The sequence below is a fragment of the Oncorhynchus keta genome, chromosome 37 (assembly GCF_023373465.1).
Source record: "Oncorhynchus keta strain PuntledgeMale-10-30-2019 chromosome 37, Oket_V2, whole genome shotgun sequence".
Lineage (NCBI taxonomy): Eukaryota > Metazoa > Chordata > Actinopteri > Salmoniformes > Salmonidae > Oncorhynchus > Oncorhynchus keta.
In genome coordinates, this window is record NC_068457.1 from 16,528,739 (window position 1) to 16,549,554 (window position 20,816).

Sequence of the window (20,816 nt, forward strand, 5' to 3'; positions counted from 1 at the left end):
CTATTCTTTTACAACTTATTTGCATCAGCAGCTCCAAATGCAGTATTTACTGTAGTCACTGCATCAAATAGTGCTTGCGAATGTCTTCTGAAACTTAATACTCGGGTAGTTTGATTATGAATCCCACTAAATATTTGGTCAAAGGGCAATTTCTCAGGCAAAAAATTGTGCTGATACTGTCTGGGAGTGGCCTGAGTGAAGGGGGGGGAACTGACAATTGCGTTATTGGCAGAGGTTTGGAATGCTCTTAGTGGTCTAACTAATTTACCGCATGGTGATGTCACAATTTATACAATTTGTAAAATCATCTCATTGACGTGGTGAAAACCACATTTATAAATCCTGTGACTTTCCTTATTAGATGTTCTGTTGAGGGCAGAAACAAAGGTGATTGTGTAAATTCAGGAATAGGGGTTGGGGTAGGGTAAGAAAACAAACCACACTGCAATTCGAAACCTCTGGCAGCAACAAGATTAGAACCTGTGACCTTCTGGTCCCTATCCCTGTACCTACAGTTGGAAGTTTACATACACCTTAGCCAAATACATTTAGACTCAGTTTTTTCACAATTCCTGACATTTAATCCTTGTAAAGATTCCCTGTCTTAGGTCAGTTAGGATCACCACTTTATTTTAAGAATGTGAAATGTCAAAATAATATAATTATTTACTTCAGCTTTTATTTTTTTTCATCACATTCCCAATTGGGTCAGAAGTTTACATACCAAATACTAATTGAGTGTAACATTGTCTTAAAATTGTTTAACTTGGGTCAAACATTTCAGGTAGCCTTCCACAAGCTTCCCACAGTAAGTTGGGTGAATTTTGGCCCATTCCTCCTGACAGCTGGTGTAACTGAGTCAGGTTTGTAGGCCTCCTTGCTCGCACATGCTTTTTCAGATCTGCCCACAGATTTTCTATAGGATTGAGGTCGGGGCTTTGTAATGGCCACTCCAATACCTTGACTTTGTTGTCCTTAAGCCATTTTGCCACAAGTATGCTTGGGGTCATTGTCCATTTGGAAGACCCATTTGCGACCAAGCTTTAACTTCATGACTGTCTTGAGATGTTGTTTCAATATCAACAATTTGCCTTCCTCATGAGGCCATCTATTTTGTGAAGTGCACCAGTCCCTCCTGCAGCAAAGCACCCCCACAACATGATGCTGCCACCCCCGTGCTTCATGGTTGGGATGGTGTTCTTCGGCTTGCAAGCATCTCCCTTTTCCTCCAAACATAACGATGGTCATTATGGCCAAACAGTTCTATTTTTGTTTCATCAGACCAGAGGACATTTCTAAAAAAAAAACGATCTTTGTCCCCATGTGCAGTTGCAAACTGTAGTCTGGCTTTTTTATGGCGGTTTTGTAGCAGTGGCTTCTTCCTTGCTGAGCAGCCTTTCAGGTTATGTGGATATAGATACCTTTGTACCTGTTTTCCTCCAGCATCTTCACAAGGTCCTTTGCTTTTGTTCTGGGATTGATTTGCACTTCTCGCACCAAAGTACGTTCATCTCTAGGAGACAGAACGCATCTCCTTCCTGAGCGATATGACAGATGAATGGTCCCATGGTGTTTGTACAGATGAACGTGGCACCTTCAGGCGTTTGGAAATTGATCCCAAGGATGAATAAGACTTGTGGAGGTCTTGGCTGATTTCTTTTGATTTTCCCATGATGTCAAGCAAAGAGGCACTGATTTTGAAGGTAGGCCTTTGAAATACATCCACAGGTACACCTCCAATTGACTCATGATGTCAATTAGCCTATCAGAAGCTTCTAAAGCCATGACATTTTCTGGAATTTTCCATGCTGTTTATTAAAGGCACAGTCAACTTCGTGGATGTAAACTTCTGGCACACTGGAATACAGTGATACAGTGCATTATAAGTGAAATAATCTAAGCAATTGTTGGACAAATGACTTGTCTTGCACAAAGTAGATGTCCTAACTGACTTGCCAAAACTATAGTTTCTTCACAAATGTCTTGAGTGGTTGAAAAACAAGTTTTAATGACCCCAACCTAAGTGTATGCAAATGTCCAACTTCAACTGTATTTCACGGTGCCATCAGGGGGAGGCCACCACACTGGTTTCACATTTAAACATGTTCAGTCCCTTAGTCACGTAGATTAGAAATGTGAGGAATGTTGGTAAGGTTGAAAGGCACATGCCGGATTCGAACTGGCAACCTAGCCTGTCACAACCCATGTTTAACGCCCTCCATTCACCTCCAACCTGCCTCCCTAAAAGGCTGTTCTTTATTTGTCTCACCTCTTGCAAGCTCTGCCCATTTGAGCTTTCATCCAACCAACCATTCACATGTCCTCAGAACAAGATTGGATATGGAAAACTGCTGCGTTTACAAAGGCAGCCTAATTTGGATAATTTTTCAGGTCTGAAAAAGATCTGTTCAAAAGAACAATTAGTGGAGAAAAATATCAGAATCAGGCTGCCTGTCTAAAACGCAGCCTACTTGGCCTTTATACACTGCCCCAAAAAATAAAGGGAACACTAAAATAACACATCCTAGATCTGAATGAATGAAATATTATTAATAAATACATGTTTCTTTACATAGTTGAATGTGCTGACAACAAAATCACACAAATTATCAATGGAAGTCAAATTTATCAACCCATGGAGGTCTGGATTTGGAGTCACACTCAAAATTAAAGTGGAAAACCACACTACAAGGCTGATCCAACTTTGATGTAATGTCCTTAAAACAAGTCTAAATGAGGCTCAGAAGTGTGTGTGTGGCCTCCACGTGCCTGTATGACCTCCCTACAATGCCTGGGCTTGCTCCTGATGAGGTGGCGGATGGTCTCCTGAGGGATCTCCTCCCAGACCTGGACTAAAACATCCGCCAACTCCTGGACAGTCTGTGGTGCAACGTGGCGTTGGTGGATGGAGCGAGACATGATGTCCCAGATGTGCTCAATTGGATTCAGGTCTGGGGAATGGGCGGGCCCGTCCATAGCATCAATGCCTTCCTCTTGCAGGAACTGCTGACACACTCCAGCCACATGAGGTCTAGCATTGTCTTGCATTAGGAGGAACCCAGGGCCAACCGCACCAGCATATGGTCTCACAAGGAGTCTGAGGATCTCATCTCGGTACCTAATGGCAGTCAGGCTACCTCTGGCGAGCACATGGAGGGCTGTGCGGGCCCCCCAAAGAAATGCCACCCCACACCATGACTGACCCACCGCCAAACCGGTCATGCTGGAAGATGTTGCAGGCAGCAGAACGTTCTCCACGTCGTCTCCAGACTGTCACATGTGCTCAGTGTGAACCTGCTTTAATCTGTGAAGAGCACAGGGCGCCGGTGGCGAATTTGCCAATCTTGGTGTTCTCTGGCAAATGCCAAACGTCCTGCACGGTGTTGGGCTGTAAGCACAACCCCCAACTGTGGACGTCGGGCCCTCATGGAGTCTGTTTCTGACCGTTTGAGCAGACACATGCACATTTGTGGCCTGCTGGAGGTCATTTTACAGCTCTGGCAGTGTTCCTCCTGCTCGTCATTTTGTAGGGCTCTGGCAGTGTTCCTCCTGCTCCTCCTTGCACAAAGGCGGAGGTAGCGGTCCTGCTGCTGGGTTGTTGCCCTCCTACGGCCTCCTCCACGTCTCCTGATGTACTGGCCTGTCTCCTGGTAGCGCCTCCATGCTCTGGACACTACGCTGACAGACACAGCAAACCTTCTTGCCACAGCTCGCATTGATGTCCCTTCCTGGATGAGCTGCACTACCTGAGCCACTTGTGTGGGTTGTAGACTCCGTCTCATGCTACCATTCGAGTGAAAGCACCACCAGCATTCAAGTGACCAAAACATCAGCCAGGAAGCATAGGAACTGAGAAGTGGTCTGTGGTCACCACCTGCAGAACCACTCCTTTATTGGGGGTGTCTTGCTAATTGCCTATAATTTCCACCTGTTGTCTATTCCATTTGCACAACAGCATGTGAAATGTATTGTCAGTGTTGCTTCCTAAGTGGACAGTTTGATTTCACAGAAGTGTGATTGACTTGGAGTTACATTGTGTTATTTAAGTGTTCCCTTTATTTTTTTGAGCAGTGTATAAGCATCCTACCCACATTACAAGGTTCTCCTTTAGATAGTTCCAAGTATTTTCACTGCAAGTCACAAGTATGCACTTAAATTCTCGATAAACCTGTATATTTGGAAATGTTAATGTGGATAATGAAATACTGTAAGTGTGTTTTGAAGAAGGTAAAGTGAAATTGTGGAAAGAGGCTTACAAAACCATCCTAGGAAAAGATGGTGTCAAATTGAGGAGCATTTTGGTCCCTTTAGTCAATGCTGATCATATTAACAAACAAAGAAAAGCAACTACATGTTTGTTGAAGATGTGACATAAGAGACAAGGCTTAAGTTTTTATTAAAATACAATTTCACAATATTATTGTACAAACTTCTATGTAAGGAAAATCAATATCTGAAACTTGTAAAAAAAAAAAAAAGGTATTGTTGCTATTGGTGCATTTGGGAAAACTTACATCCACTACGAAAACATTTAAAAACCAATGGACTCAATGTAGTTTTTAAAAATCAAAAGTCTCTCCATACGGCCTCATTAGGGGATACGTTTTTAGTTCAATACATTGATAGGTAGGTATTCCTGCTTTTAAATGATCTAGATCTGCCCTTACAACCATCACTCATGTAAACAACATGAGACTCACTTTGGTCAAGAAATTCTCAAAAATCCCTTATAGTATAATGACAGCATGTCTTTTCATGTGCGTACAATGGTGGAGTGTAATTTTCCGTTGCATTTATAGTATATGAAATACACACGCCAATTAGTTCCATTGCCCAGTAAAGTGATTGCAGAGACAGTGCAGCATGTCAGGATAGTGTGCCCTGTGCAGTAAGATAAATCAATAGGAGTAGCAGCAGTTCAAATAGTGAACGATTTGAGGCACAAAGTATGAAAATGCAATGCTACTTCCATTGTTGTGTATTAACGATGCAACACACATCAGCAAAGTGTCAATATGGAAATACAGTTCCATAAATCTTTCCTGATTTTGCATGCAAACAACTACCATAAAAATGGCATTTCAGTTTTTTTCCTTTTGACCAATCAGCTCTGGAAAAGATCGTATGTGATTGGAAAAAATATAAAATTGGGCAGATCTCTCTTTCTGTTCGTCAAGTCCCTGCACCGTCACACAGCCGTCTCAAAGAAGACCACCACTCCATTGGCCATTTTTGGACCATGGCTGTTGCCGTTGTTCATATACGCCTGAATGAAAATATTGTGAATTGGTAAAGAAATCAAGTTAGGTTGAGAGAATGTGTGTGCTGGGTTGGGATGCAGTGTCAGTGCTCACCTGTTTGGCTGATTCCAGCAGGGAAGCTGCCTCAGCCTTGCCCGTCTGCTGGACTATCCTGTAGAGGGCACTCTCCTGGTTCTGAAGAAGGACGTACGGCTCGTCAAACTCCTGGATCATACCAGCGCCTAGCACCTGAAGGCAGGGTCAAAAGTCAGTAATTCAACCTGGCTAAACTGGTCTGTAGTGAAATTATATGGGGTTCCCAAACTTTCACTCAGGCCCCCCTTCCAGCATTATGGAACACCCAGTCTTTCTATGGGCAAGGGCACTGTTCATAAACTGTTCACACCCCTCTTATTTACCATATGTCCTGCAATTCTTCATTTTGCCATGGGAATCAATAGGCTAAAAAACTTTAGCTGACATGGCCTAGATGATCTGGACATTTATGACAAGTTATAAATAGCTCTAAGGTCTGCAATGTCTGTCACGTCGAGGAAAACTGCTGATTCACTACCCAATTTCGAAATTGCACCTTGTGCATTCTACTATTACAACTTCCAGGATTAAGTTTAAATTCAGACCGTTCCTTAACTATTTTTTGGGGTGAGGGGACCCCCTCGGGAGCTCCCCATAGTTTGGGGACCACTGATCTAGCACTGTTTACAATAGAGTAAGCCTACTTCACTCTTCACTGGCTGAATTACTCAGCATTTTCAGAGAAGGGTAAACTCATTTCACTAAACAAACATAGGATAAGATCTCAGATCAACCTGAAATGAAAGTGAATAAAAGTACATCTCTCAACCTGCTCAGTCTCTTTTTTTAATCTCATATATACATGACTAATGAGGTGTGTGCATATGACAGATATACATCTATTTGATGGGAAGAGCTATCACCAGAATGCGGTCGCTGTCTATGATGGTGTTGAGGCGGTGGGCGATGGTGAGAACGGTGCACTCCCTGAACTTGTCTCGTATCGTCTTCTGGATCAGCTCGTCTGTTCTACTGACACAGACAGACAAGCAGTTCAGGAAAGACACAACCAGGATAAAGAAACACAATCACGCTATCATTGACTACTAGATGCCTCCCACTCAAAGCACATCAGCTGCCTAAAGGACAGACTGTGTGTGTGAGAGAGGCAGCTCTGTACCTGGGGTCCACGTTGGCTGTGGCCTCGTCTATGATGAGGATGCGGTTCTTCCTCAGGATGGCCCGGGCCAGACAGACCAGCTGCCTCTGACCCACACTGAAGTTGGAGCCCGACTCGGCCAGAACCGTCTCCATCTTATTGGGCAGCTCCTCCACCGCAGACTTCAGCTGGACCTGGAGAGGAACCAGTTACTGGAGTAAGAGCCTGATCAATGCCTCCAAAAACACACATTAACCTGTATGTCAATACGTGACAGTATGTCCCGTTACTGTATCAATAAGAGTCTGAGGAGCAGTACCTCTTGGAGAGCGTTCCACAGGTCCTCGTCTGTGTGCTGGCTGAAAGGGTCCAGGTTCTTCCTCATGGTGCCGGTGAAAAGCACTGGGTCCTGCAGAACAGAGGGGCCAAAAACAGAAAAATGTAATAAGCTCTAACAGAGCCATATCTGAACTAGGAGCCTTTCCTTTACTACATTCAGAAGGACTAAGAGACAGAGCAGCCACAGAAGACCCACCAACAGTAGCTACCTGAGGTATGATGGACATCTTCTGGCGCAGGTCATGGAGGCCAATCTCGGAGGTCAGAACTCCGTCAATGTAGATCCTGCCCTCTGGCTCTGCCAGGCGGAAGAGCGCCGATACCAGGGAGCTTTTCCCCGCACCCGTCCTGCCCACGATGCCAACCTTCTCTTTGGGCCTGAACATGGCCTTCATGTCCTTCAGGACCACAGGTCCGTCTGAGCTGTAGGAGAACCTGACTCGGTCAAATGTGATGAGGCCTTTGCTCGGCCACGCAGGAGGAGGACGCTTCTGGGTTTCCCAGGGTGCTTCACTCTCCAGCTCTGTGTACTCCACCACCCTCTCCACTGACGTCATCTGAGGATGGTAAATAAATAACCATGTCAATCAAACAAACCTGGTTCTAATCTCATTTACCAGCCTACTCTGAGGCTGGGAACGTGGTTAACCTTGGTCTAATGCTAGTATGGCTTCACAGCACTAAATTATAATACTTTAAATAACTTAAATTCCACACGCTACATTCTTAAGTGAGCTGTTTCAGCTGAACATTCTTGAATGACAGGATGCAACTTAAACCCTTCTGATTCTAATGAATCTTATTTCTGCAGATCTCTGGGTTTGATTATTTTCCCTGTGGAAATTCATTCCCAGGTAAAATCTTTTAGATACTGTAAAAGGTCCTGGGCCTGGGGAGCTGGGGAAGGGACAATACCAGAGTTAGGACTTTGACGTGATCTTACCATGTTCTCCATCTCCGCACTCTGACGAATGGTCCATTGGAAGTTCCCAAGAAGGGTGACTGCGTAGGACAACACCAAACCCACAGCTCCCGCCTCCAGCCCTGATTTGAACATTTACTCAATTCATTGGCTACACAGCATGTCAACAACCAGACGCCATGGATTACAGGCAACATCCGCATTGATCTAAAGGCTAGAACTGTCCCTTTCAAGGAGCCGGACACTAATCCCTACGCTCATAAGAAATCTCGCAACAACCTCAGTCGAGCCGTCAATACAGCACTAAGATCGAATCCTCTGGCACTGGTCGGATGTGGCAGGGCTTGCAAACGATCACTGATTCCAAAGGGAAACCCAGCTGCGAGCTGCCCACTGATGCAAGCCTACCAGACGATCTAAATTCCTTCAAGGCAAGCAACACTGAATCATGCATGAGAGCACCAGCTGTTCCAGACGACTGATCACACTCTCCGTAGCCGATGTGAGTAAGAACTTTAAACAGGTTAATATTCACAAGGCCGCAGGGCCAGACTGATTACCAGGACGTGTACTCCGAGCATGCGCTGACCAGCTGGCAAGTGTCTTCACTGATATTTTCAAACTTTCCCTGATCTAGTCTGTAATGCCTATATTTCAAGCAGACCACCATAATCCCTGTGCCCAAGAACACCAAGGTACCCTGTCTAAATTACTATGGCCCGTAGCACTCTTATCTGTAGCCTTAAATGCTTTAAAAGGCTGCTCATGGCTCACATCAACACCATCATCCCAACAGATCCACAGATGACGCAATCTCTATTGCACTCCACACTGCCCTTTCCCACCTGGACAAGAGGAACACTTATATGAGAATGCTGTTCATTGACTACAGCTCAGGGCTCAACATCATCATACCCTCCAAGCTCATCAATAAGCTAAGGACCCTGGGACTGAACACCTCCCTCTGTAACTGGAACCTGGACTCCTTGACAGGCCGCCCCCAGGTGGTGATGGTATGCAACAACCCTCAACACAGGGGCCCCTTAGGGGTGCGTGTTTAGTCCCTTCCTGTACTCCGTTCAATCATGACTGTGTGGCCGCACACAACTCCAGCACCATCATTAAGTTGACAACACGATGGCGGTATGCCTGATCACCGACAATGATGAGACAGCCTATTGGGAAGAGGTCAGAAACCTGGCAGTGTGGTGCCAGTACAACAACCTCTCCCTCAACATCAGCAAGACAAAGGACCTGATCATAGACTACAGGAAATGAAAGGCTGAGCACGCCCCCATCGATGAGGCTGTACTGGAGCGGGTCGAGAGCTTGAAGTTCCCTCTGTGTCCACATCATTAAGGATCTATCATGGTCCACACACACCAACACAGTCGTGAAAAGGGCATGACAACGCCTAGTCTCCCTCAAGAGGCTAAAAAGATTTAGCATGGGTCCTCTGATGCGCAAAAGGTTCTACAACTGTGCCATTGAGAGCATCTTCACTGACTGCATCACCACTTGGTATGGCAGATGCTTGGCATCCGACTGCTAGGCGCTACAGAGGGTAGTGCGTTAGGCCCAGTGCCGAGCTCCCTGCCACCCAGAACCTCTATGCCAGGCAGTGTCAGAGGAAGGGCCTAAAAATTGCCAGGCTCCAGCCACCCATGTCAAAGACTTCTCCTTATTGCAAGGCAAGCACTACCGATCCACCAAGTCTGGAACGAACAGGCCCCTGAACAGTTTCAACCCAAAGCCATTTCAACCCCTTCGCATGCCAATCCCTCGATTTGACAACATCCAGTGAAATCGCAGCGTGCCAAATTCAAAAACAGAAATACTCATAAGAATTCATAGAACATACAAGTGTTATACATCAAAATACAGCTTAACTTCTTGTTAATCGAGCCGCAGTGTTAGATTTCAAAAATGCTTTACGGCGAAAGCAGACCATGCAATTATCTGAGGACAGAGCCCCGCATACCAACACATGAAAATCATATTTGAACCAGGCAGGTGCTACATAACTCAGATTTAACGATATAATTCATGCCTTACCTTTGAAGATCTTCTTCTGTTGGCACTCCAAAATGTCCCAGAAATATCACAAATCGTAATTTTGTACGATAAATTCCTTCTTTATATCCCCAAAATGTAAATTTATTTGTCGCGTTTGATTCAGAAATACACTGGTTCCAACTCGCCCAACATGCCTACGGAGTATCTAATAAGTTACCTGTAAACTTGGTCCAAACATTTCAAACAACTTTCTTAATCCCACCTTCGGTATCCTAAAATGTAAATAATCGATTTAACTTTTTTTTTTTAAACTTTTTATGGCTGCAGGGGCAGTATTGAGTATCTTGGATGAAAGGTGCCCATATCAAAACGGCCTGCTCCTCAGTCATAGTTGCTAATATTTGCATATTATTGTTAGTATTGGATAGAAAACACTCTGAATGTCGGAGTATAACAGAACTCATTTTGGCAGGCAAAATCCTGAGTTGAAATCAAAACAGGAAGTCAGAAATCTGAGCTTGTATGTATTCACCAGAGTCCGCTATATGTTAAAAATCCCCTAATGATTGATATGAATGATGTTCGACCCGAAACTGCCTAGGTATTTGGAAGAAGTTTGTATTTAACAAAAGAAGGTATTTGGAACATTTTCGAACAAAACAAACATTTATTGTGGACCTGGGATTCCTGGAGTGCTTTCTGATGTAGATCATCAAAGGTAAGGGACTATTTATCATGTAATTTCTTGTTTATGCTGACGCCATCTTTGCGGCTGTGGTGCTTTTACTTTTGAGCACCATCTCAGATTATTGCATGCATTTCTTTTTCCGTACGTTTAAAAAACAATCTGACACAGCGGTTGCATTAAGGAGAGATATCTCTATAATTATATAATGTGTGTAACTATATTATCATCTACATTCATGATGAGTATTTCTGTTGAATGATGTGGCTATGCAAAATCACTTGATGTTTTTGGAACGAGTGAATCTAACGCTCCAATGTAAACTCAGATTTTTAAAAATATAAATATGAACTTTATCAAAAACAACATGCATGTATTGTGTAACATGAAGTCATATGAGTGTCATCTGATGAAGCTAATTCAAGGTTAGTGATTCATTTTATCTTTATTTCTGTTTTTTGTGAATGCTATATTTTGCTGGAAAATGGTTGTGCTTATTGTGGTTTGGTGGAGACCTAACATTCGTTTGAAGTGCTTTCGCTGAAAAGACCATTTGAAATCGGACACTTTGCTGGGATTAACAACGAGAATAGCTTTAAAATGATATACAGTGGGGCAAAAAAGTATTTAGTCAGCCACCAATTGTGCAAGTTCTCCCACTTAAAAAGATGAGGCCTGTAATTTTAATCATAGGTACACTTCAACTATGACAGACAAAATGAGGAAAACAATTCCAGAATATCACATTGTAGAATTTTTTATGAATTTATTTGCAAATTATGGTGGAAAATAAGTATTGGATGGATTGTGCTCGGGGTTTCGCCTGCCAAATCAGTTCTGTTATACACAGACATTATTCAAACAGTTTTAGAAACGTCAGAGTGTTTTCTATCCAAATCTACTAATAATGTGCATATCCTAGCTTCTGGGCCTGAGTAGCAGGCAGTTTACTTTGGGCTGCTTTTCATCCGGAAGACAAAATACTGCCCCCTAGCCTTAAGAAGTTTTAAAGGCAATACTAATTGAGTATGTAAACTTCCGACCCACTGGGAATGTGATGAAAGCTGAAATAAATCACTATTATTCTGACATTTCACATTATTAAAATAAGGTGGTGATCCTAACTGACCTAAGACAGGGAATTTTTTACTAGGATTAAATGTCAGGAATTGTGGAAAACTGAGTTTAAATGTATTTGGCGTATGGCGTATATAAACTTCCTACTTCAACTATATAAACAGGTGTGTGCCTTTCCAAATCATGTCCAATCAATTGAATTTACCACAGGTGGACTCCAATCAAGTTGTAGAAACATCAAGGATGATCAATGAAAACAGGATGCACCGGAGCTCAATTCGAGTCTCATAGCAAAGGGTCTTATGTAAGGTATGTTTTCAATTTAATACATTTGCAAAAATGTATAGAAACCTGTTTTCGCTTTGTCATTATGGGAAATTGAGTGTAGATTGAGGGGAACATTTTATTTAATCCATTTTAGAATACGGCTGTAACGTGAAGTGAACGGGTCTGAATATTTTCCTGAATGCACTGTATATGTACATCAAGGTATTTATTATTACTTTTCTATTATTTATCTTCTCTGCATTGTTGGGCAGGGCCTGTAAGTAAGCATTTCACTGTTAGTCTACACCTGTTTTTATATGAAGCATGTAACAAATACAATTATTTTGATTTAGATTTTATTTGATTTCATGAAACATTCTAATTATGTTTGACATACACTAGTGGTCAAATGTTTTAGGACACCTACTCATTGAAGGTTTTTTTTCTATGGAATCATGTAGTAACCAAAAAAAGTGTTAAACAAATCAAAATATATGTTATATTCTTCAAATAGCCACCCTTTGCCTTGATGACAGCTTTGCACACTCTAGGTATTCTCTCATCCAGCTTCACCTGGAATGCTTTTCTTGAAGGATTCCCCACATATGCTGAACACTTGTTTGCTGCTTTTCCTTCACTCTGCGTCCCGACTTATCCAAACCATCTCAATTTGGTTGCGATCGGGGGATTGTGGAGGCCAGTTCATCTGATGCAGCACTCCACCCCTCTCCTTCTTGGTCAAATAGCCCTTACACAGCCTGGAGGTGTCCAATCAGTTCATTGTCTGGTTGAAGAAACAAAATGATAGTCCCACTAAGCCCTAACCAGATGGGAAGGCAGATCGCTGCAGAATGCTGTGGTAGCCATGCTGGTTAAGTGTGCCTTTTTAATTCTAAATAAATCAGTGTCACCAGCAAAGCACCCCAACACCATCACTCCTCCTCCTCCATTCTACGGTGGGAAATACACATGCAGAGATCAGCCGTTCACCCACACCGCGTCCCACAAAGACACGGCGGTTGGAACCAAAAATGTCCAATTTGGACTCCAGAGGACAAATTTCCATCGGTCTAATGTCCATTGCTCGTGTTTTAGCCCAAGCAAGTCTCTTCTTATTATTGGTGTCCTTTTAGTAGTGGTTTCTTTGCAGCAATTTGACCATGACGTCCTGATTCACACAGTCTCCTCTGAACAGTTAATGTTGAGATGTATGTTACTTGAATTCTGAAGCATTTATTTGGGCTTCAATTTCTGAGGCTGGTAACTCTAATAAACTTATCCTCTGCAGTAGAGGTAACTTTGGGGCTTCCTTAACTGTGGCGGTCCGCATGAGAGCCAGTTTCATCATAGTGCTTGATGGTTTTTGAGACTGCACTTGAAGAAACTGTCAAAGTTCTTGAAATTTTCCGTATTGACTAACTTTCATGTCTTAAAGTAATGATGGACTGTCGTTTCTCTTTGCTTTTTTGGAGCTGTTCTTGCCATAATATGGACTTTTTCTTTGACCAAATAAGGCTATCTTTTGTATACCACCCCTACCTTGTCACAACAACTGATTGGCTAAAACGCATTAACCTTTTGCGTGTAGGGCAAAAAAAAACGTACCCATTTTGAAACGGCCTATTTCTCAGCCCCAGAAACTAGAATATGCATATAATTGTCAGATTAGGATAGAAAACACTCTAAAGTTTCCAAAACTGTAAAAAAAATATTGTCTGTGAGTATAACAGAACTGATATTGCAGGCGAAAACCTGAGGAAAATCCAATCAGGAAGTGCCTCTTATTTTGAAACTGTTCCTATGCATGCCTATCCTCAATTTAAAGGGATATGAACCAGATTCCTTTTTCTATGGCATCCCTAAGGTGTCAAGTCTTTAGGCATAGTTTCAGGCTTTTATTTTGAAAAATGAGCGTGAAAGACCATATTGCGTAAGTGGATAGGTGGGGGCTATCCGAGTGAGTTTTGCGCTACAGAGTAAAGCGGCCATTGTTTCTCCCGGTGTTATTGAAAAACCTACACACCCTGTTGATATATTATCGAATATATATTTTAAAAACAACCTTATAAAAAACTTTGACATGTTTCTGTGGACATTATGGATATTATTTGGAATATACGTCTGCGTTGTCGTGACCGCTCTTTCCTGTGGATTTCTGAACATAACGCGACAAACAAACAGAGCTATTTTGGACATAAAAATAATCTTTATGGAACAAAAGGAACATTTGTTGTGTATCTGGGAGTCTCGTGAGTGAAAACATCCAAAGATCATCAAAGGTAAGCGATTAATTTGATTGCTTTTCTGATTTTCGTGACCTAGCTACTTAATGCTTAGTGTACATAATGTTATGTTTTGCTATCGATAAACCTCCACAAATGCTTGAATTGCTTTCGCTGTAAAGCATAATTTTAAAATCTGAGACGACAGGTGGATTAACAAAAGGCAAAGCTGAGTTTTGCAATATTGCACTTGTGATTTCATGAATATGAATATTTTTTAGTAATATTATTTGACTGTGGCGCTATGCTATTCAGCGGTTTCTGACAAATGATCCAGCTAACGGGATGGGTAGCGTCAAGAAGTTAACTTCTTCGAGATAGGGGGCGCTCTTTTAATTTTTGGATAAAAAACGTTCCCGTTTTAAACAAGATATTTTGTCACGAAAAGATGCTCGACTATGCATGTAATTGACAGCTTTGGAAAGAAAAAACTGCAAAGATATTATCTGTGAGTGCCCCAGAACTAATGCTACAGGCGAAACCAAGATGAAATTTCATACAGGAAATGGTCCAGATTTTGAATGCGCTGTGTTCCAATGTCTCCTTATATGGCTGTGAATGCGCCAGGAATGAGCCTGCACTTTCTGTCATTTCCCCAAGGTGTCTGCAGCATTGTGACGTATTTGTAGGCATATCATTGGAAGATTGACCATAAGAGACGACATTTTCCAGGTGTCCGCCCGGTGTCCTCCGTCGAAATTATTGCGTAATCTCCAGCTCCATGCGCGTTTCCATTTTCTTCAGAGGAGAAAGTCAACTGCCACGAATGATTTATCATCGATAGTTTTGTGAAAAACACCTTGAGGATTGATTCTAAACAACGTTTGCCATGTTTCTGTCGATATTATGGAGTTAATTGGGAAAAAAGTTTGCGTTGTAATGACTTAATTTTCGTTTTTTTTCTTACCCAAACGTGATGAACAAAACGGAGCAATTTGTCCTACACAAATAATCTTTTTGGAAAAACTGAACATTTGCTATCTAACTGAGAGTCTCCTCATTGAAAACATCTGAAGTTCTTCAAAGGTAAATTATTTTATTTGAATGCTTTTCTTGTTTTTGTGAAAATGTTGCATGCTGAATGCTAGGCTTAATGCCATGCTAGCTATCAATACTTTTACACAAATGCTTGTTTAGCTTGTTTATGGTTCAAAAGCATATTTTGAAAATCTGAGATGACAGTGTTGTTAACAAAAGGCTAAGGTTGAGAGCTAATATATTTATTTAATTTCATTTGTGATTTTCATGAATAGTTAACGTTGCGTTATGGTAATGAGCTTGAGGCTATAAATAGGATCCCGGATACGGGATTGCTCGTCGCAACAGGTTAAGGAAAGAAATTACACAAATTAACCTAAGAATGCACACCTGTTAATTGAAATGCATTCCTGGTGACTACCTCATGAAGCCGGTTGAAAGAATGCCAAGAGTGTGCAAAGCGGTCATCAAGGCAAAGGGTGGCTATTTGAAGAATCTCAAATATAAAATATTTTGATGTTTAACACTTTTTTGGTTACTACATGATTCCATATGTTATTTCATAGATTTGAAGTCGTCACTATTATTCTACAAAGTAGATAATAGTAAAAAATAAAGAAAAACCCTTGAATGAGTAGGTGTTCTAAATCTTTTGACAGCGTAGCTTGGATAACTGTTTGGCACCAAGTGTAATACAAGTTGTTGCTAGGGAACAGGCAATGAGCCAAAGACTTTGATCAGAAAGATTATCCAACCTCATTCAATGTATTTTATGTCATATGCAACCAACTTTGATTTCTACCAGCTTGTGTAATGAAGCCATAATAATTTATCCTCTTACCATCTCTGAGGAAGAGGCAGCCGAAGGCAGTGACAGTGACAAAGGCTGCGCAGATTCCATCCAGTCGGAGAGCGAACCATCGAGAGGTGACCAGGAACAGGAACCAAGATTCTGAGTGCAGATCCTGATGAGCGTCAAAGGTGTTCTGGAATCTCTCCTCGGCTCCGAAGGCTCGGATCGTCCACAGACCTTGGAGGGACGAGGACAGGTGGGAGAAGACGGGACTCCGAGCTGCAGAACACAGGAAATACATCAACTCACACACGCCTGCAGACACAAAAGGAAATCGTACACATTCATAGAGAAAATGTACAATTATCATTTGTCCCTTGCCTCCCCTGTCCCAGTCAGTCCTGTCACTCACTGGTGGACTCCAGGCGTTTGACGTCCCGTGACGTCTGCAGGAAGTAGCGTCTCAGGAACAGGAATATGATGAGAAGAGGAACCACAGGGATGAGGATCCAGGGCATAACGGAGGCTGCCACCACCACTACGCCGATATTCTGCAGGATCGACTGTGGCAAGATCAGATACGCCCAGGAGACATGAAGACAAGAAAAGATTTATGTAATATAGATAACGGATTGGGAAATCTATATCCTCGTGACAAAATACATAGATGTTCCCCGCTAGGGCTATATACTCACTTACCTGACTGAAGTCAACAAAGGTATTAGGTAACATGGAATCCAGCTGGCTGATGTCCTTGGAGAACCTGTTGAGAATTCTTCCTGTGACAGAACAGGAGAAAGTAATCCACTGTGCAAAAACGGGTTAAATCAACATTGTTTAGCCTCCCGGGTGGCGCAGTGGTTAAGGGTGCCGTACTGCAGCGCCAGCTGTGCCACCAGAGACTCTGGGTTCGCGCCCAGGCTCTGTCGTAACCGGCCGCGACCGGGAGGTCCGTGGGGTGACGCACAATTGGCATAGCGTCGTTCGGGTTAGGGAGGGTTTGGCCGGAAGGGATATCCTTGTCTGGGCGCAATGCAGGTTGCCAGACGCACGGTGTTTCCTCCGACACATTGGTGCGGCTGGCTTCCGGGTTGGTGCGCGCTGTGTTAAGAAGCAGTGCGGCTTCGTCTCTCCCGAGCCCGTACGGGAGTTGTAGCGATAAGACAAGATAGTAGCTCCTAAAACAATTGGATACCATGAAATTGGGGAGAAAAAGGGGGTTAAAAAATTGTTTGCCACATCAATTCAATGTGATGACATTTACTCAACGTGGAAAACTGATTGGATTTGAAAAAAAGTCATCACCTGCTAATAACGCTATTTTTGGAATTTGGCCTCTAAGGCCAGAGGTCACCGTAAATCAGGTCTGGCATCTGGGCCTCTGAGGCATTAAAATCGACCATGGGTGTCCTAAGTAATTAAGTTTCAAATGTATAATCTATTCAACCCCAAGGTCTCAGCCTTGATTTAATGCTTTGGCACGAGACACGGAAGGGTGAAACAGCGAACAGGTAAGGCACAAGTATGTAGTTTCCGACCCTCTCCTCTGGAGGGGGAGAGATTTGCTTGCGAACCTCTTAAGAGGAACATTTGTCTATTAAATCTTTTAAATATAGAAGTTATATTTTGCATCTAGCATTTCTCCACAACTTGACCAGTTTTCAATTCCTAACAAATTTAAGGGAATTTAGTAAAACAAAAAAAATTCTCCACCCAACTTTTAACCTAAATACAATGAGTGATATTTTTTTTCTTCCTTCGTTGAATTGACATTGAATTGACAACTCAACCAAATGTAAATCAAAACTAGATGTTGAAATGACGTCTGTTCTCTCACCCAACCAGTTTGAAAGCATTTTGGAGGTCAGGACTAAATTACATGAAATTGTATTGTCCTCAACAAGAAAAAGACAACACAAACAGATTCTATTTCATGCGACGGGTTTCTCACCAATTGGGTTGACGTCAAAGAAGCGTACAGGTGTCCGGAGGATAGAGTTGAACATGCGGTTGTGCAGAGACTGAGCAGCTTTCACCAGCACATTGAACATCACCAGACTCTTGGCAAAGCCAAAGATGACCGAGGCCAGAGTCAAACCTGAACACAGAAGGTGACTTGTCAGTCGTTACCCGATTTCCCCAAGCTTCCTCCCAGGTAAGGGGACAACCTCATACTTACTTAGAAAATATTCAGTATATTTAGGAAGTCTCTTCTGTATACCTGCATAAATGCCCACATAGAAACCGAGGTCCAATTCTTGAGTGATGTTGAGGCCATTTTGGACAATCACAGTGCCGTTAATATTGAGTTTCTCCTGCTCTCTTGCCCTGTCAATCAAACAGTCAGCATTGTCATTTGAATATTCACATTGCTATGGTCCAACTGAACTGTGAAACAAATAATGAACTACTGTAACAATAGATGCTTCTCACCAATAGGCCAGCCACCAGTCCTGAAGAACGTACGCTACCTGTGGGTGACAAATTATATTATAGTTGGTTAGATCATTGCAATGTCATTGGTTCCAATGCCTTGATCTGTTCAGAGTTTGATTTTGCACGCATCTATCAGAAGTCAAAATGCTGGTATTTACTGTAGATGCTAGGAGGTAGAATGGTGACATTCACTGCCTGACATTTTGGATGTGTGAATACCTCTGCGATGAGACTGAAGAGGACTGTGCCCAGCATAACCAGGATGCTGGCTCCTGCGTTTAAGTACTTGAAGTAGAGGCTGGCGCCGATGTTGCCCTCCGATCGGCTCTCCTCTGCTACTGTCTGGACAGGGAGGAGACATGGACATAATACCCTGTTAACTAAAAGGAGGGACAATCTGGGACACTTCAGAATGAAAATCCTCCTTGTGACTGTATCTAAGGGCTTGAAAGGAAGTGGGTGAGGTTTGGACCCACCGAAAGCTGTTCAGCTCCATCTTTAACAGAGTGCATGGAGGAGGTGTGGGAGACCACTGAGTTCCAGGAGGAAATTGAGTTCTGGGAAAAGGCGTGTTTGACCACTGAGTGATTGTTGTTGGTTTGTGGCTCCTCCTCCTCGTCCCTCTTCAGCAGGGAGGTGAAGTCAACCCCAGAGTGCTGCAGCTCGGAGTATGTCCCCCTCGCCACCACGTGACCCTGACACACACACACACACACACACACACACATCACACCCTGCCCATCTTCTGGAGTCTGTATTCATATGTAAATGCATATGCCTTTGGGTGAACTATTCCTTTCATAAAGATTGACATCAGACATGTTATGTTCTCAGCAAAGTAAAAATGTAATCAAATGCACCTGTGGTCATACGTAGGTTACAAAGCATGTGTAGAATGTTAAACCCTGCCAGGAACACACCTCCTTGAGGACGAGGATCTGGTTGGCTGCTTGGAGGTACTGCAACTGGTGGGTGACCAGGATGCGGGGCTTATTCTTCAGAATACCACAGATACACCTGGACACACATGGGGATACAGACACATGGAGAGGGACAGACACAGACAATTTAAGTGCAGTTTCACACTGCTGGTGAAGGCCTGTTCTAACATCAGAGAATCCACATGACCATGAACATCCATTAACTTGTAAATGCTATACAAAAACCCATTCCTGCCCCAAAGAAGCAGCCAGTAAGTAGACCTAATCTGAGTCTGGAAAGAATGTAGTTCAGTTGTACTAAAGGATAGTGGCGTAAGTTGAGCCAAAGGGTTAGCTGAGCCACCCTTTGTTTCTAGGAAACCATACGCAAAATGAATCATGTCACCAAATATTTAGGAAGAGGTCATAATTTCATAGTTGCACCACACCTCCGCAAATCATCTTGCTGCTCAATGTGTAAATGCATATTTCTAAACTGTAGGGCGTTGTGTTATATGTTGTAAATGGGTCAAATTTTGAGCTGCTATCCGCTGCTGTCTCTCTTGTAAAGTAATTATTTATCTCAATGGGACGGGTTCGGTAAAATAAAGGTAAAATAAATACAGCCTGTTTAGCTGAAACTGTGGTTAACTCACTGTTCAAACAGGTGTCTCCCGACCTCAGCATCAACAGCACTTAGAGGGTCGTCCAGCAGGTAGATATCAGCATCCTGGTACACAGCCCTGAGACACAACAAGGCTTTCAGATAGAGACTGGAGGATATTCATCACATCTATAGAATGTACCTCAACTCATTTCTACTCTGGTTTGAAGTCGAGCTGTGGTCTTACCGGGCCAGGTTCACTCTAGCTTTCTGTCCCCCACTGAGGGTGGCTCCCCTGTCCCCTATCACTGTCAGGTCCCCGTCTGGCAGCAGCTCCATGTCCTGATCACAGAAGGGACAACAGAGACGACAAGGGCTAACAGTCAGAACACCAAACCATTGCAAAGGTCCTAAAATAAATACCATGAGAGCTCCATTCAGTGTGTCTTACCCTCTTGAGGGCGCAGGCTCTCAGGACCTTCTCATACTTTTGAGGATGGAGCTCTTTGCCAAACAGGATGTTGCTGCGGATGGTTCCAGGGAACACCCAGGGCTGCTGGGAGGCGTAGGTCAGCTGACCTTTGACCCTCAACACCCCCTTGTCGTGAGGCAGCTCCCCCAGGATGGCGCTGAGCAGAGAGGACTGTGGGAGATGGGCTGGTAAACATGTGAGCTGGCTGATATGGCTTACTACATATTTTACCACACACACACACACACACACACACACACACACACACACACACACACGACAAAGTATTCGGATACCTGCTCATCGAACACCTCATTCCAAATCCATGGGTATCAATATGGAGTCCCCCCTTTTGCGGCTATAACAGCCTCCACTCTTCTGTGAAGGCTTTCCACAAGATGTTGGGGACTTGCTTCCATTCAGCCTCAAGAGCATTAGTGATGTTGTGCGATTAGGCCTGGCTCACAGTTGGTGTTCCAATTCCTCCCAAAGTTGTTCGATGGGGTTGAGGTCAGGGCTCTGTACAGGCTTGACAAGTTCTTCCACACCGATCTTGACAAACCATTTCTGTACGGACCTCGCCTTGTGCA

General features: G+C 43.2%; 1 protein-coding gene across 4 annotated transcripts in view; it reads right to left on the minus strand.

The window, feature by feature from the left end:
• Window positions 1-4,379: 4,379 nt before the first annotated feature.
• The window catches only part of LOC118370265 (ATP-binding cassette sub-family C member 4-like), a 36,791-nt gene continuing 20,354 nt past the window's right edge, over window positions 4,380-20,816 (minus strand). For 2 of the 4 annotated variants that reach the window (XM_035755205.2, XM_035755207.2), the window contains exons 11-29: window positions 20,206-20,397; window positions 20,002-20,096; window positions 19,807-19,893; window positions 19,151-19,247; window positions 18,707-18,925; window positions 18,450-18,572; window positions 18,228-18,265; window positions 18,016-18,122; window positions 17,746-17,892; window positions 16,494-16,573; window positions 16,207-16,357; window positions 15,843-16,073; window positions 7,718-7,818; window positions 6,984-7,331; window positions 6,755-6,844; window positions 6,457-6,629; window positions 6,200-6,308; window positions 5,355-5,489; window positions 4,380-5,266 (exon numbers count right to left, since the gene is read on the minus strand). In XM_035755205.2, coding sequence (XP_035611098.1) covers window positions 5,189-5,266; window positions 5,355-5,489; window positions 6,200-6,308; window positions 6,457-6,629; window positions 6,755-6,844; window positions 6,984-7,331; window positions 7,718-7,818; window positions 15,843-16,073; window positions 16,207-16,357; window positions 16,494-16,573; window positions 17,746-17,892; window positions 18,016-18,122; window positions 18,228-18,265; window positions 18,450-18,572; window positions 18,707-18,925; window positions 19,151-19,247; window positions 19,807-19,893; window positions 20,002-20,096; window positions 20,206-20,397 — 2,601 coding nt within the window. In that variant the 3' untranslated portion in view covers window positions 4,380-5,188. Of the gene's footprint in view, window positions 5,267-5,354; window positions 5,490-6,199; window positions 6,309-6,456; window positions 6,630-6,754; window positions 6,845-6,983; window positions 7,332-7,717; window positions 7,819-15,842; window positions 16,074-16,206; window positions 16,358-16,493; window positions 16,574-17,745; window positions 17,893-18,015; window positions 18,123-18,227; window positions 18,266-18,449; window positions 18,573-18,706; window positions 18,926-19,150; window positions 19,248-19,806; window positions 19,894-20,001; window positions 20,097-20,205; window positions 20,398-20,816 lie in introns of those variants that run through there. The other 2 variants (XM_035755206.2, XM_035755208.2) reach the window with 2 other exon arrangements.